Source organism: Pteropus vampyrus, unplaced genomic scaffold, assembly GCF_000151845.1.
Source record: "Pteropus vampyrus isolate Shadow unplaced genomic scaffold, Pvam_2.0 Scaffold122, whole genome shotgun sequence".
Classification (NCBI taxonomy): domain Eukaryota; kingdom Metazoa; phylum Chordata; class Mammalia; order Chiroptera; family Pteropodidae; genus Pteropus; species Pteropus vampyrus.
In genome coordinates, this window is record NW_011888903.1 from 3,820,379 (window position 1) to 3,835,030 (window position 14,652).

A 14,652-nucleotide genomic window follows, 5' to 3' on the forward strand; every position below is an offset into this window, starting at 1 on the left:
GAGTAGAATGGTTGGGTCTATGATAAGTATATCCTTAACATTTTAAGAAGCTGCCAAATTATTTTCCAAAGTACAAGGACCATTTTACATTCCCACAAGCAAGGAAGGAGAGTTTCAGTTGCTCTGCATCCTTAGCACTAGTTGGTATGGTCAGTCTTCAGTTTTATCCATTTTACGGGGTATGTACAGATATCTCATTGTGGCTTTATTTTCATTTCCATAATCACTAATGATACTGAGCACCTTTTCATGAGTTTATTTCCCTTCCATATATATTCTTTGGTAAAGTGTCTGTTCAAATCTTTTGCCCATTTTAAAAGATGAGAAAGGACTGAACAAAATTTTACCACTGGAAAACTCAGGGTATGTTTCCGAAAAAGGAAGCTGATTTGTTTTCAAAATTAGAGGATTTGTGTGGTTAACTCAAGGGAACTCAAGGTTGGAAATACCAGCAGGGAGCAGATTGTGGATAATTTTTAATAACAAAAGGAGTTTGCTGTAAATAACAGGGATTATAATCTGGGATAAAATGGAAGAGTTATGTCAAATGACCAAGCCTCTCTCTCCTAAAATCTAGTAGAGTCAACAAAACATAACCAAAAATTAGGAAAAAAGAATCCCAGCAGCATTCAAAGAAATGATGGTTGGGAGAGAGATATTCCAGGAATAATGGGAATTCTTTTCTAAAATCCACCTCCCTCCCAATCAAAGCAGCACCAAAAAAGAAAAAGAAAGCTACTATCTTCTCTTAATTATGAGGGAAAATGACTGAAGGTGTGAGTAATCACACCTGGGTTCAATATATGCCTGCCCTTTCAAAGTAAGTCTCTCCCCAACACCATCTCAGCATGGAGAATAGACCTAATGAGATTTGCCAGTTTGCTTTTTTCTATTTGGGCGGTAGTTAGAAGAGGGACTATGAAGATGGAAAAAATAAAAGGGAAAATAGATTATATACGTTTCACCAAAGGAGAGAAAAGATAGCTTACAATAATAGTAATTTAAGCAGAAACAGATGTGAGAAAAGGCTCTGGGATAACCATAAATAAAGCAACTGTTCCATTTGCAAATTGACAGAAGCTTGATCATTCTCCTGAGACTTGTCTGACTTTGCCCTCCTTTGGGTAAGTGGGGTGTTGAAATGGATCTGCACAAAAGCAGTGGGGTGGGGAAGGGTGAGGGGGATTGGAGGACCTAGGATTAAAAAATATTGTCCGCAGAAGGTGCCTGATGTTCACCTTGCACTGGAGAAACAATAGGAAACCTAAGGACACCTGCTGTTGCTCCAAAAGGTAGATCTGTGACTCAGTGGAACTAACAGTCCTATGAGAATTTTTTCAAATAAAAGAAAAAATGTAAAGGAACTAAATCGGTCAAAAAAAAAAATGCCTACAATCCTTGGTTTTCTGTGTATGTATCCGTTTTTATAGAACATGCAATTATTTATATATTTCATTATTACACCTGGGTTCATTTACTGCTGAATGTCTCCCTACAAATTAGTTAAAGGTAGACAGATATGGTGACAGCTGTGGTTGTTCAGCCATCTTAATTATGCTGCATTATTTTAAAGTTCTGCATGATTGTCTTGAAGAAAAAACTCTTCTTTCGTCCCTACCCCCAGTTCTACTGCTATAACTTACCGAGGAACCACTTGTTTTCAAAATCCCTTGTAGATCTTTTTCCTCCTGGGTGTTTTCCAATTGAGTAGTATGGCTGTCACAGGTATCACCTTGCTAATGAGAGAAATGAAAGTCATTTTTACCCATGCATATCTTTCCCAATGTGACTGTTTATTCAATTATGCATACACTAGAAACTAGAAATGTACAGCCATGTGGAGGCATAAAGAGTTAATGACTACCTGTGCAATGGTAATACCATTCACCAATATGTCCATAATTATACTGATCCTCATAAATGTTAGGCACTATAATAGAAATCGGTCTCAAAAGCAGATACTGCTAAATGCCTGCCAAAATCCACTTTTCTTTCACTTATCACTATCATGATTTTCCTCCAAGATGCTGTATGTCAAACTTTAGACTAAGTGTGATCATATGATGGTTACATCCAATGAGATAAGGGTAGAATCATACTTGGTGAGGCATCTAGGAAGGCTAATGTTTTCCTGTTAAAGTGGATGGAATCATCTGGCCAATTTTCTTCCACAACATGGACATGGTGCCTGTGATGACCATATATCCTATAAGCATTAAATATTAGCCATATGCTTAAGGGCTCAGAAAGGAAAGATGAAGAAGTTGGTAGATCCATGTTAAGAATATCAAATACAACAGCCTCAGACTTCTTATTTTCTAAGAAAATTAATCTCTAACTGTTTAAGTCCAGCTTACTGATAAAACTATGCTATTTTAATATCAGACTTCACAGCTATATTTTGCAGTGATATAGAAATCAATATCAAGAATAGACATTTTTTTTTATTGTGAAATTGGAAATATATTAGATTGATTATCTCATAAACACGTATGACTGAAACAAATATTTAATTCTCATTCATGGAATATTGGAAGAGCTCTGGTTTTCATTATGCAGGAGGTGTACTGGAGACCACTCTGATCCTGATGGCCTGCACTGCAGGCCTCTTGCATATGCTCTAAGATTTTCAGCAGCATTCACAATACAATGGCATTCCCTAAAATAAGATGAAAATATTCTACTCCCTGATTGAAGTGACTTTTTGCAAAATTAAATATTATAGATATTAATCAAGTCATACACTGAGACCTTAGAAACTTATTTTTCATCTTGCTTTTCTGCATTTTTCTAACTTTCCCCAAAAGTGTATGTACTATATAAATAAGAAAAACACACAACTGTTTTGAAGTAAAACAACACTAAGGAGGCACTACAAGAAAATTTAGGTCAGGATGGAGGACTGAGAGTACACCACTCTCAATCACTGAAAAGTAGAGATAGTATCACTGGAAACCAACAAAGCATTCTAACAACAGATTAGAAGTTAGTAGAAATTCCTGGAAAATAAAAAGTAACTTATTTTATAACTGCAAAGAAATTCTCAGACTAAGAACAGCATATGATAACCTTGCTGGCAAGGAAAAATCACATGCACAAAAAGCAAATAGACAAACCACCAAGTTCAGAGTGAAAATTACGAAGGGCAGTAAGGTGCCCCAGGTCAATGGCCAGGACAACTTAAAGTATTTTCGCAATGGAAGAGTCAGTCAGACCGCTCAACAGGCCCCCTTATACTGAACAGCAGGTAGTAGCTATGTATGAACCCAAGAAAAGCACTCTGAATGACATGAGCTCAGTAAGATGTTCAGGGTTAGGACAAAAAAACTTAAATATCATGTCACTCTGGACCTCCACAAAAGACACTGATGGGAGAATAAAAGGAAAACATCGATTTTGTCTGGGATAGAAAGACAAAATTGTATGTATGCATGTATATACTTGTGCATACTGTTAAACTAATTTCCATTCATGTGCTGTTCTCATACCTCACTGACTTAAATAGGACCTAAATTATTCCTTCTTATTCAAGAAAGAGTCTTTAGGGAAAATATCTACATAATGGCAGGAAACTATATAGCAATGACATATCTTAAGTCATTAATTAATCAATCCAGTTCATTAATAAATATAAATGAATCACTAAGGATCATCAGTCATTGGAGAAAATCAACATGAAAAAGTCAGCCATAGAAAAAATTAACATCTTGAAGAAGTATAGTGATATACACTCTTAGAGAAAGAGACAATTGAGAAAAAAGGCAGCTTACAATGATTTCATAATTTCAGGGAGATTTGAGAGGCAATTGTATCCATAAATCAGGAATTAACCATATCAATAAAGGGGAATTATTGTTAATTCTTGTGAATTAAAAATTTGACAGCAACTAAATTATAACTACTCATGGCAAAAATTAGAATTAGGGGCCTACAAAATGATGTAGACAAAATCTACTAGCACACAGAACAAACAGAAAAAAAAGACATGTAAAATATAAAAGAAAATTTAAGAGATGTGGATTAATGCAAACAATGAAAGGAAAAGTAGAGAAAACACAAAATGAATAGAGAAATGTGATGAGAATGTTCAGAAGTGAAAGGAACATTTTTCAGAAACGAAAAATTGAATATTGATCAGATCATGATAAAAGAAAAAAAGATTATCCTTATGACAGTCAGGTCAACAATAATGATAAACATAAAAAACATCCAGAGATATGAAAATGAGAGCAGGATATAAATAAAGAAATAAGATTTAGAGAGGCATTAGACTTCTCGACATTAACACTATATGAAAAAGCAAACAGATTAATATTTACAAATATTTGAAAGAAACTGACTTATGGCCTAGCATTTTGATACTCACCAATTTAGGATTTAAGCTTTCGGGATATAAAAATTTAATATCCAGAGATATTCCCTGCTAGATTTGCTCAAAGGATAAAAGGTGCAATCTGCTAAGAAAATATAACATTTTGTAATATATGATTGTGCAAATTATTATTTTTAGTATTCTCTGTAGTCATTCTGTAATGCTAGCCCTCATCATCCTTCTGTGAGAAAGAACAGTATAGTTGACCCTAGAACAACACAAGTCTAAACTGCTTGGGTCCACTTATGCACGGATTTTTTCAATTGACCTGCAGAGTTCAAACTCATGCTTGAAAAGACATCTCTGCGGATAGGAATCTGCCCATGAGGAGGGCTGACTGTAGTTATATCTGGATTTCTGACTGTGGGAGGAAGGGGCCAGTGCCCTAACCCTCACATTATTCAAGGGTCAACTTGCTTTCTTATTCTATAAACTGGAGAGCAGTTCAGGGGTATGGCCCGAGTAAAACTTAAAATATTCTTTTCCACCTCATCGAGAAGTTTCTTCTCGTGTTTGGCACCACACCTGTCCCTTGATAAATCTTTAAAAGAGAATAATACCTTCAAGAAATTGAAATAAAAGAGACACTGATAAAAGAGAAAAGAAATAAAATAAACGTAGACTAATCATGAGAGTACATGGCTAGAGGTGGGATTGTCCGTGTGCCTGAAGACCTAACGTAAGGCCACTCTTATATGCTACCTTTACATCTGGTAAAATCGAGAAAGTCATGAGTGGCCTAACCACAGGTTTCCCTTCCATTCTGCTCCTCAAAATAAAGTACTCCAGTCAGACGATGTTCCTTATCCAGGGGATCAGACACAGTTCCTGATTATCCCTGAGTGGTGGGTTTCAGTTTCTTGCCGGCCTGTAAAATTATTTAAACAAGCCAATCACATGCTCCCATGGGAACCAGGGGCACCTCACTCTCTTGTTACTACAAAGCTTGCCTCCTGCAGCCTCAGCTTGCTCACTCTGCTTTAAAGTGCACCCCACATGTGGCTCTCTATGGTAGGCAGTATCTTCCTCCCCCAGGCTGTGAGAATATGACTAATAAGTTGCTGTCGATCTTATCTGTCTAGTATCAGGTGTCATGTGTTGAGCCATCCCTGTAACCCTAGGATAGGAATCCCTCCCTCATCTATGAAGAAGAAGAAATCAAAATGTAGGTAGAGTCAGGTAGGGTAAAGGCTCAGAAATCCATTATTTGGAAACATGCCAGTGTCTGTCTACTTTGGATTGCCTCTCTTCTGGCTGACAGGAGAGGCAGTGGCTGCTGTGAAGGAAAACAGGGCAGGCAGAGAGGAACAAATACCTCAGGTTAAGTGTCCTGGTTGGAAGTGAGGTATGTAGGACTTCCTGCACTGAGAGGACAACCTGAAACCAGAGGACATCTGCTTCCAACTCAATGGAAGATATGAAAAACTCTGACTAGAAAGAGCTAACACTCTTAAGAGAAATATAATAAAATTAGAAAAAAATTAGAAACAAAAATCTGCACATCCGTATTGCTCACAGCCCCAACTGACCAGACTCCACATCCAGACCTCAGCTTACTCTCAGTAACAAGACAGCCAGAACACAAACTGGCCACATCCAAATCCTTCTGTAGAATTTTGGAAGGGACCAAGAGCAGCCCCATGATAGAGTGCCCCATGTAAAATAAATATAAGATGAAAATAAATTATATAGAAATTAAACATCATCATCTTCCCTTCATCAAATCAAAGGTGGTACAGGCATTATTCTTAGAATAGCAAAGAATCCCTCTTCTGCTAGGAATAGGAAAAAAGCAAAGCTAAAGAGAAGGAAACGAAGTATAATAGAGGAAGCTCTCCCACTGCAAATTTTCTGTGGCCATGAGTTCAAATGGAAGCAGATGTAAGCAAACCCACATCCTTCTACATCTACTCAGGGCGCACCACTTCAATAAGAGGACCCAGGCCTCATGCCATGTGGTTCAGATTATGACATGAGATTCATCTCACCAAAATAAAGCCTTCTACTGAGATAGCTTTACTAGCAGTTATGAACTCAGATTAGCATTCTGAAACTCTTAACTAAAATGGACAAGGTGAGTTCTAATGAAATGTCTCGCCTCCTGTGACATAATGAAAACTGTCTACCTCCTGTGCTAGACAGTGCACTTTTTAAAGATGCTATCATGCTGCTCCCCACAAGATATTTACATTTGGAAACTAACTAAAATGTTAAAATATTTATGGTGAGAATTAAATTAATATTGAAAGCCACATGGAAGGTTGCACAAGATTTTCCATTATGTGCTCAGCAAAAAAACCCGAAAGTTTAGGTGACGATCTTCCCACATTTTGACTTCTGGCTGTGGCTGTAGCTACAGCTGTGGGGTTTTTGTTGTTGTTGTTATTGTAGTTACAAGAAGGCCATGTAGTTATTTGTGGATTTAATTATTTAATTATTCATTCCTGAATTTAAGAGTCTACTTTTTCTTTATTGTTACCAGGTAAGGAGGCATTTAGTTCTCATGTGATCCTGACTGCCTTGCAACAAGCACTTTTTCTAACCTCCTTACTCTCAATTCCCCTTGCTTTATCTTACCAGTTGACCACTTCTGCAGGGAATTGCTGATGTTCCTTCTTCATCAAGGGTCAAAAAGAGCAGTTGAAACACAAGGAAAAATCATTTGGCTACTGAGAAAAATGAAAGTGTATTTTTACTCAGGTATATTCTCCAAAAGGTCATTGCGCATTCAGTTACGTGTTGTGCATCATATGTGCGCATTCATATATATATTTGTGGAGATTAACATACATATAACTGCCTGTGTACTGATCATTGCATTTAGCCATTTATCAGCCAATACTTGCCAGGCATGATGATACACACTGGTCTCTCTGGACACCAGATACTGTTAACTGCCTACCCCTAACCTAGGTACCTAGCTAGTTTAACAAAATTCTGATTTTTTCCCCAGGAACTTTTGTGTCCAACTGGAAAAAAAAAATCAATTTCCCAGGCTCCCTTGAAGCTAAATATGATCACATAACAGTTCCGGACAATAGGTAGTAAATGGAATTTTACCACATCAGATTACTAGGAAAATAAGGTCAGAAGGACTGCTGAATCAGTTGGCACAAGTTACAAGAACTGCCAGGAACATAGATATGGTGCCTGGAGTGGCCAAACTAACTTGTAAACAAAAAGATAACAGCCACATATAAAAAACAAAATAGAAGGTGGAAGGAAGCTGGATCCAGGCTGAGGAAAAGGAATGCCTACCTTCAGCTTCTTCTTTAGGAGAGAAAAACAAATCCATATTCATATAATTCATGATTTCTTGGGTTTTCTGTTACATGCAGTTAAATGTATATATGTGATATATTCACATAAAAAAAAAACCAATGTATGACCATACTTTCACAGTCAATTATAAGTCAATCCCGCCTTTAACTAGTTGTTTATCATTATGAAATTGAAATATATTAGATTGACTATTTTGCTCAATTAAGTGTGTTACTGAAAGGAATATATGGCTCACATCTTCTGAATATTAAAAAAAAATGTATTTGGGCACTGGATTCTGCTCATGATAAATAGGGCTGTAGACTTTGTGTTATATATCCAGAGGTTGATTTAGTATTTGTGATTTAATGTATAATGGTTCTACTAAAACAAGGGTAAAACATTCTATTCCTTATGTTAAGAACTCCATTGAAAATTATATTTACTGGATATTTAATAAAATCATAAAATTTTATTTGGGCCCATAGAAATTTTCATTTTTTAAACTTTGTCAATATTTTCTGAGTTTCCACTAAAGATTATGTATTACTTTTATAATAAGAAAAAAAACACACACATTTTTGGAGAAAGGAACGAATATTACTAAAGAATTAGCATAAGAAAATTGGATCAAGATAGCAAAATCTACATACCACTTTCTCCTCCCCCTGAAAATCACTAAAAGTGTCAAAAGAGATACCTTTTTCAAAGACAAGATCTAGAAACCACTAAACATTTCCATTAGCAGAACAGAAATTGTTGAATGTTTCTGGAAGATAAAAAGCAACCAAGAATGGTTTGATAAGATAAGAGGAAAATCTCGGCCTGAAAAAAGGAACAAGAGGAAAATGTGTAGAAGGTAAATGCTGATCTGGATATATGAAAAAGCATATATCCAGAATGAAAGTAAAGAGAGCAGGAAGGCATCCCTTAATTTAGAAAACAATGAACAAAGTAATTGAAGAAGAATGTTTTTCTGAATAAGCAGCCAGGAGACCTTTCCTCCCTCTAACACTGAATAGTATAAATCAGCTAAATGTGATGCTAGGATAAAACCCAAAATGTGTCCTCTTGGTGACAGTGACCACCGGCCTTGGGGATAGTGGTGGCTATCCTAGCATTGTGTGGTGGCCTTGGACAAAAAGAAAGGTGAATTGCACTTCATAGGTGCCTTATAAAAGAATATGGACAGGAGTATAAAAAGCAAAGTCAGGTTTGCCTAAAAAAATTAATTCCGATTCTGCAGGACTCTTGTTACTTTGGCATTGATGCCAAATTTACGTTTCTTAAAGTAAAATGTTACAGTTGACACTGACACACTTCGCCACTCACAGAGGCCCAGACTCCATTCACAGGAAAGCTTTTGGGAGAAAACAGGTCTACATAACTGCTTAGGAAATATATTGCCATTACCTACAGTAATCAATCAATCTTGTCCTCCATTACTAAATACGAATCAACACCCAAGGATCAAAATTAATTGAACGATAGCAATGGAAGAGAAAAATAATGATGAAAAAATAAACACTAAGCCCCTAGTAAATAGATAATTTAAGGAAAATAAGAGAACCTCGGAATTTAAGGTTTAGTTCAGTTAGTACCTTCAGAGCACTGAGAGGTTATCGCAGCCAAAAAACAAGAACAGCTGGCTAGGGGGACATCAGGGCAAAAGAGAGGCTATGGAAAATTAATATGATTGTTAAATTTAAAAAAAAAATAAATAAATGAAAGGCAGAAGTATTAATACAACCATGGCCAAATTACTGATTTAAAAAATGAACTTGAAGAGATATCCAAGAATGCAGACTGAACATACACATGAACAAAGCTTGGGATATTAAGAGAACATTAAAGAGAAACAGAGGTTCAATCCAAACAATGCAACAATCATAACAGGAGTTCCAGAAGGAGATAACTGAGAAAAATGAAAGAAATAATAAATATTTGTTTTAAATGCTAAAAGAAAATATGCAGAACCTGAAGAATGAATGAGCTCTCAGATTCCAAGAACTTACTTAGTAGTGACCAGGAATTTTTTAAAAGGGTAAAATAGGTAAGATTTCAACATTTAAATGACAAATATAAAATTTAAAAAGTTTCCACACCTGTATATAAAGAAATGAGATTGATATAGACATTTCTGCAATGGTGGATGAAAGAAGATAATGGATATATTTTTTTTATTTCTAAATTCTAAAGAAAATTTTATTTCAAAATTTTAAAGGAAAATGATTTTAAGCATGGACTTCTATGTGCAAAAAAATTAAGAAAAGAACTAGTATAATCTATATATCTATCTTTCAAATTATTAAATTCATATTTCCACTAGGTAAGTATACTGGGTCAAATTCACAGGTCTAAGATAATGCAAAATTATCTCGTGAAACATATGATGTTAAATCTTCATTAGAAAGTGAAATGGAAAGTTTTAGGTAATTATTCTATTAATGTAGGTAAGTTATGCCAAAGAAAGAAATAAAGAGTAGGAGGGGATATGGGACGGAGACAGAGAGACAAAGAGAGAAAAAGGACAAAGAGAGAGACCAGGACAGATACGTGGAGTAGAAGTCAAATTCAAATAGGAAACTGGAAAATTTAAGTATATCCCTAAAAAGTTTCCGTGACTCTTTATTTGGAGAAACATGTTGAATTTTGGGGGGGGGAAATATATGAAGATGATTATTAGGCTTTATATATTGTAAATATACAATATTTTAAAAAATACTGCTTTTTACATTTTTGACAAAGAACAATCTGAATTTTAAGCAGCGTATACAATGCCAGGCTTTCACTGACTTTCATTTGCCAGGATAGCACAAGACCTGGTCTTTTTTTTTTTTTTTTTTTCATACCAGCAACCACTCTCCTTGCCTCATTCTCCATTCTCAGTTCACACCAGAACTGGGGCTTCAGCAGCAAGGCTGGAAAGAGAGAAGAGGAAGCTGAGCAGGAGGAAGAGACATCTCCTCCCTGGTTGCCCCCACCACCACAAAGGCACTGTCCTGGGCCCTCTCTGCTTTTTCTAGAGTTAAATACCTAACAGTTTATTGCTTGTGTATTATAGAAAAGTAAGAGACTCTTCATTTCTTTTTTTTTTTTTTTTATTTAATAGTTTATTGGATTTTGCATCAGTATGGGATATCACTTATTGTGTCCCAGAATCTCAGGATTCAGGGATGTGGTAATAAGGGGCAAAGGTGAATTTGGGGATCTGGCCTCCCAAAAGTACCTGCCGCTCTACTCTGCATCCTGCAATGGCTGCCAGGTGGATCAACCCTCCACTGGAGCCATCCTAATCCATGGCCAAAGCGAGAATACTGGCAGTGAATTGCAGACACTCTTCCTTGGTCACGTTTTTCCAGTAGCATTGACATAGCCATAGATATAGAAGCTCTCAATGGCAAAAGACTGCCTTAGCCCCCATGGGCACTGAGTACATATGCCCTCCTTCTTGGGGGTCCCAGCCCACAATGATGATTCTTGCCATCAAGTCTTCCTGGTATCAGTAACACATCTCCTTAAAGAGGATGGCTGCTATGTGTACCAGCAGAGGCTCATTCAGCTAATAGGTAACAGCATCAGCTACTACCTGGGTATCAGCTGCAGAGCCTGAGCTGCAGAAGATATGATCATTAATAGAGGTCGGCTTAGAAGACTCAATTGGTGATGTAGGACCTAGCAGTTGTTCTGGAGTCGGCCCCCATTACCACTCCCCTGTCAAATTGCGTGGCTATGATAGTGGTTCCTGTGGAGATTTCCTGGTTTTCCCAGTAGTGAGTAATGACTTCGGCCCCCAGGATGGTGCTGGCCCCACTTCTCTAGGAGTTACTAAAGGGGCTGCCACCTTTCTCCCTCTTCATTCATTCATACTTTTGGAGGGGGGGGGAGATTTTTTTATTATTATTATTATTATTATTATGGTGACATTGGTAAATGAAATCCAGTAAGTTTCAAGTGTACAATTCAACTGTAAGGCATGTACATATTGCATTGTGTGTTCACCACCCATAGTTAGATTTCTTTCTGTCTCTTCTTTTTATACTTAAAGCCTAAATGAATACATGTCTACTTTATGTTTCCCTTCAGGCTCTAAGTGAAAGAAAAAAGAGGAGCATAAAAAGATCTCTTTCTCCCCATTTCTATGTTACTAGATGTCCAAAGTTTTAGGAAACATAAAGAGGCTAGTTATGCATTTTCCTGAGTAACTGAAGGATGTGGGAGAAGCCTATAGACTCTTTCTTATTTTGTAGTTTGCTAGGGAAGAGCAACAACCTTTGGTCTAAAGTACCTGGAAATAGAAGTGGGAAAGGAAGCATATAGGCCAAATTCTTAGGACTTTGTAAAGATGATCTGGGGGATACCTGAAAAATGACCCAGAGAATTTAAACCAGCAGGGTAAACCTTTCCCTTGATAAGCATCTTGGCCAGGAATCTGTGGCTGGAACACTTGCCTCAAGCTGTGGGTATCACCTTTATTCAATTACAGATGCACAAAATCTCACTGTCCAGAAAGATATAGGATTCGGAACTCATAATGCACTTACCTGAAGGTATATCATTATATACAGCAGAAGATTCTAGAACCGTGCTGTTCAATGCATTAGCTACAGCAACATGTAACTATTTAGATTTAAATTAATTAAGATTCAATAAAATTAAAAATTCAGCTCTTTATTCACACTAGCTACATGTGACTAGGGGCTACAATACTGGACAGCACAGAAATAGATAATTTCCATCTCTATAGCATGTTCTAAAGGAGTGCTATTCAAGGACATTGTTAGCACAAATGCAAAGGTTAACTACATAAATGTGAGCTGTCTCGGTAACTACCCAATGTGATTAATATATATAAGAGAAGATATGACTTACAGATAGCCTAAAGTAGCTCAAGTTGAAGACTGTCTTAAATCATGCTTGCTACCCAATATCTTTGAAGTTTTAATTTATGTAATTATTGATATTATAATTGAAGATATGAAAAATCCAAATCAGAGTGATTAACTCGCCCTAAGCAACTTTATTTGTAATTGGGGCAGAATATCAAGTTTCCTTTTTTCTACACTAATTACTACCAAAGTCCCAAGAATCCTATCTACATAGAATTTAATATAGGACCTTGCACATTACTATCTGTTGCATCAATGATGTAATCATGCAACGCAACATTGCAGTGATGCAGTGAATGAATGAATGAGTTGTAAGGCAGAGCTAGCTATAAAACAAACACAGAAATAAGAGAACATGACCAACAGCCTCAGAAGTAAAATTGTGGCTGTGGAACTGCTAAAGGTAGGCTGGAATTTTAATCAGCCATTCCTTATAAAACATGTGATGCTTCTCTTATGCTTTTTATGAATCATTCTCTCTCCTACTTAATTAATGTTCACTTTTTACTTTTTACCATTTTAATTAATTTGAATGTAACAGCAACCCTATCAACTTTCCCATCCCTGCCCCTATTTAAAATGAACCACCTGGACTTGCTTTTAATACTGGGGCCACTTTCCCAGGATTTCCTGTGCCTGTTCACAGACTTTCCATTTGGCCCTTAGATTTAAGTAAAAGCTCTCTGTATTCCATCCACAAAGACTTGCTCCAATGCCAAACAGTTATTCTACAACTTCAAAAGAAGTAAATAAATTTAATGTTGAGGGAGAATGCTGTATGGGAGATAAGGAATGATCACTTAAGTTTCAAATCTGTAAAACTTTGTACTGTGTTGTCTGCTTTAGTTTCCTCTAAAATCTAAAGGGTGACTAGACTTTTCTGATACTTATTTTCCATGTTCACCTCCTTTGAACCCCCTGCCCGCCATCAAACCAAAACTTTTGAGCCATGTTCATTACTTACAGAAGATTCGCTGACTCCAAATATTTCTCTGACATCCCTGACAGATTGCTTGTTCTTTTTTCTCATGGTTTGAGTATAAGTATTATATCTCTTTTTCACTGCAGCTGCTTGGGTTCGAGTCAATGTGGAGAGCAAGGCTTTGCCATCCTCCTCTTCATCACCTGAGATCAGGGCTGATAAACCAACGTCTTGCAACCATTCTGCTTCAAGTTCTCCTTCTATAAAATAATGTGACCAAGAGAAGGTTAGGACATTCTCTGTCTGATTGGATGGTGTGTATATCTGTAGGTCTGTGCATATCAGTGGATAAGAAATACCAGTAAACATATTAAGACTGTCTTTTTTTCCAAATTATGGAAAAGGACTATAAGAATAAATGAAAAGTCTGCATAGTAATTTTAAAGTAAGTCAAGTTTATAACAGATGGCAAAGAACCCAGTATAGAGTATGTGTTCAACAGAGATCCGTTCTCTCACTTTTCTCATTCTGAACATTAAGTAATCTTTTCTTTTTTAGAAGACAATTTAAAAATGTAAAATTCATCATAATGAGAATCAATTGCTACCATAAATTAGATGTACAAAAATAATAAGGAGTTCAAAATAATATCTTGTAACAGAAAATCCACTGCAAATACATTTCTAGGAACGAGGCTAAATAGGCATTCCTGAATGAGGTTTGTCTAAAGAACAGATTAGAATGATTTGTAAATAGCCTATCAAAATATCAGTCTAGGAGTCTTCGATTCTGCAGACATTATTGCATCATTGGTATATGAACAAAGCCTTCTACTATGCTTTACAGGTCCACTTTCTTAGCTAGAGAAATCTTTTATTTACTTTGTTTTTTTGTTGTTCATTTGCTTTATAAATTGTCCTTTAACAGAAAATGCAAAGGTGAACCAAAGTTTAACAGCCCTAATCTAAAATAAACCTTTTAAATTAGTGAGTATGACTTGGAACCTTTCCTTTCCTTAAGCCTTAGATAAGATTTTCATTTTTGAAGACAGAATTTACAAATATAGCTTAATATTAGTTTTAAAAATTGGATTTTTTCCTCCTACAGCTCTGTAAGACAGAGTAAGAGTAAAGAGTAATTGATAAGGTTGCTGAGTTAACAACATATACTAGGATTAAGGATAATCTAAATTCTTGGACTCAAACTGT

The 14,652-nt window shown here is 36.2% G+C and overlaps 1 protein-coding gene across 4 annotated transcripts in view; it reads right to left on the bottom strand.

Annotated features, from left to right (window-relative positions):
- Positions 1-14,652, bottom strand: part of ARHGAP28 (Rho GTPase activating protein 28) — a 176,339-nt gene that overhangs the window by 68,325 nt on the left and 93,362 nt on the right. For all 4 annotated transcript variants that reach the window (XM_023534181.1, XM_023534180.1, XM_023534179.1 and 1 more), the window contains 2 exons: positions 13,487-13,704; positions 1,644-1,736 (listed from right to left, as the gene is read on the bottom strand). In XM_023534181.1, the coding sequence (XP_023389949.1) occupies positions 1,644-1,736; positions 13,487-13,704 (311 nt within the window). The remainder of the gene's footprint in view (positions 1-1,643; positions 1,737-13,486; positions 13,705-14,652) is intronic.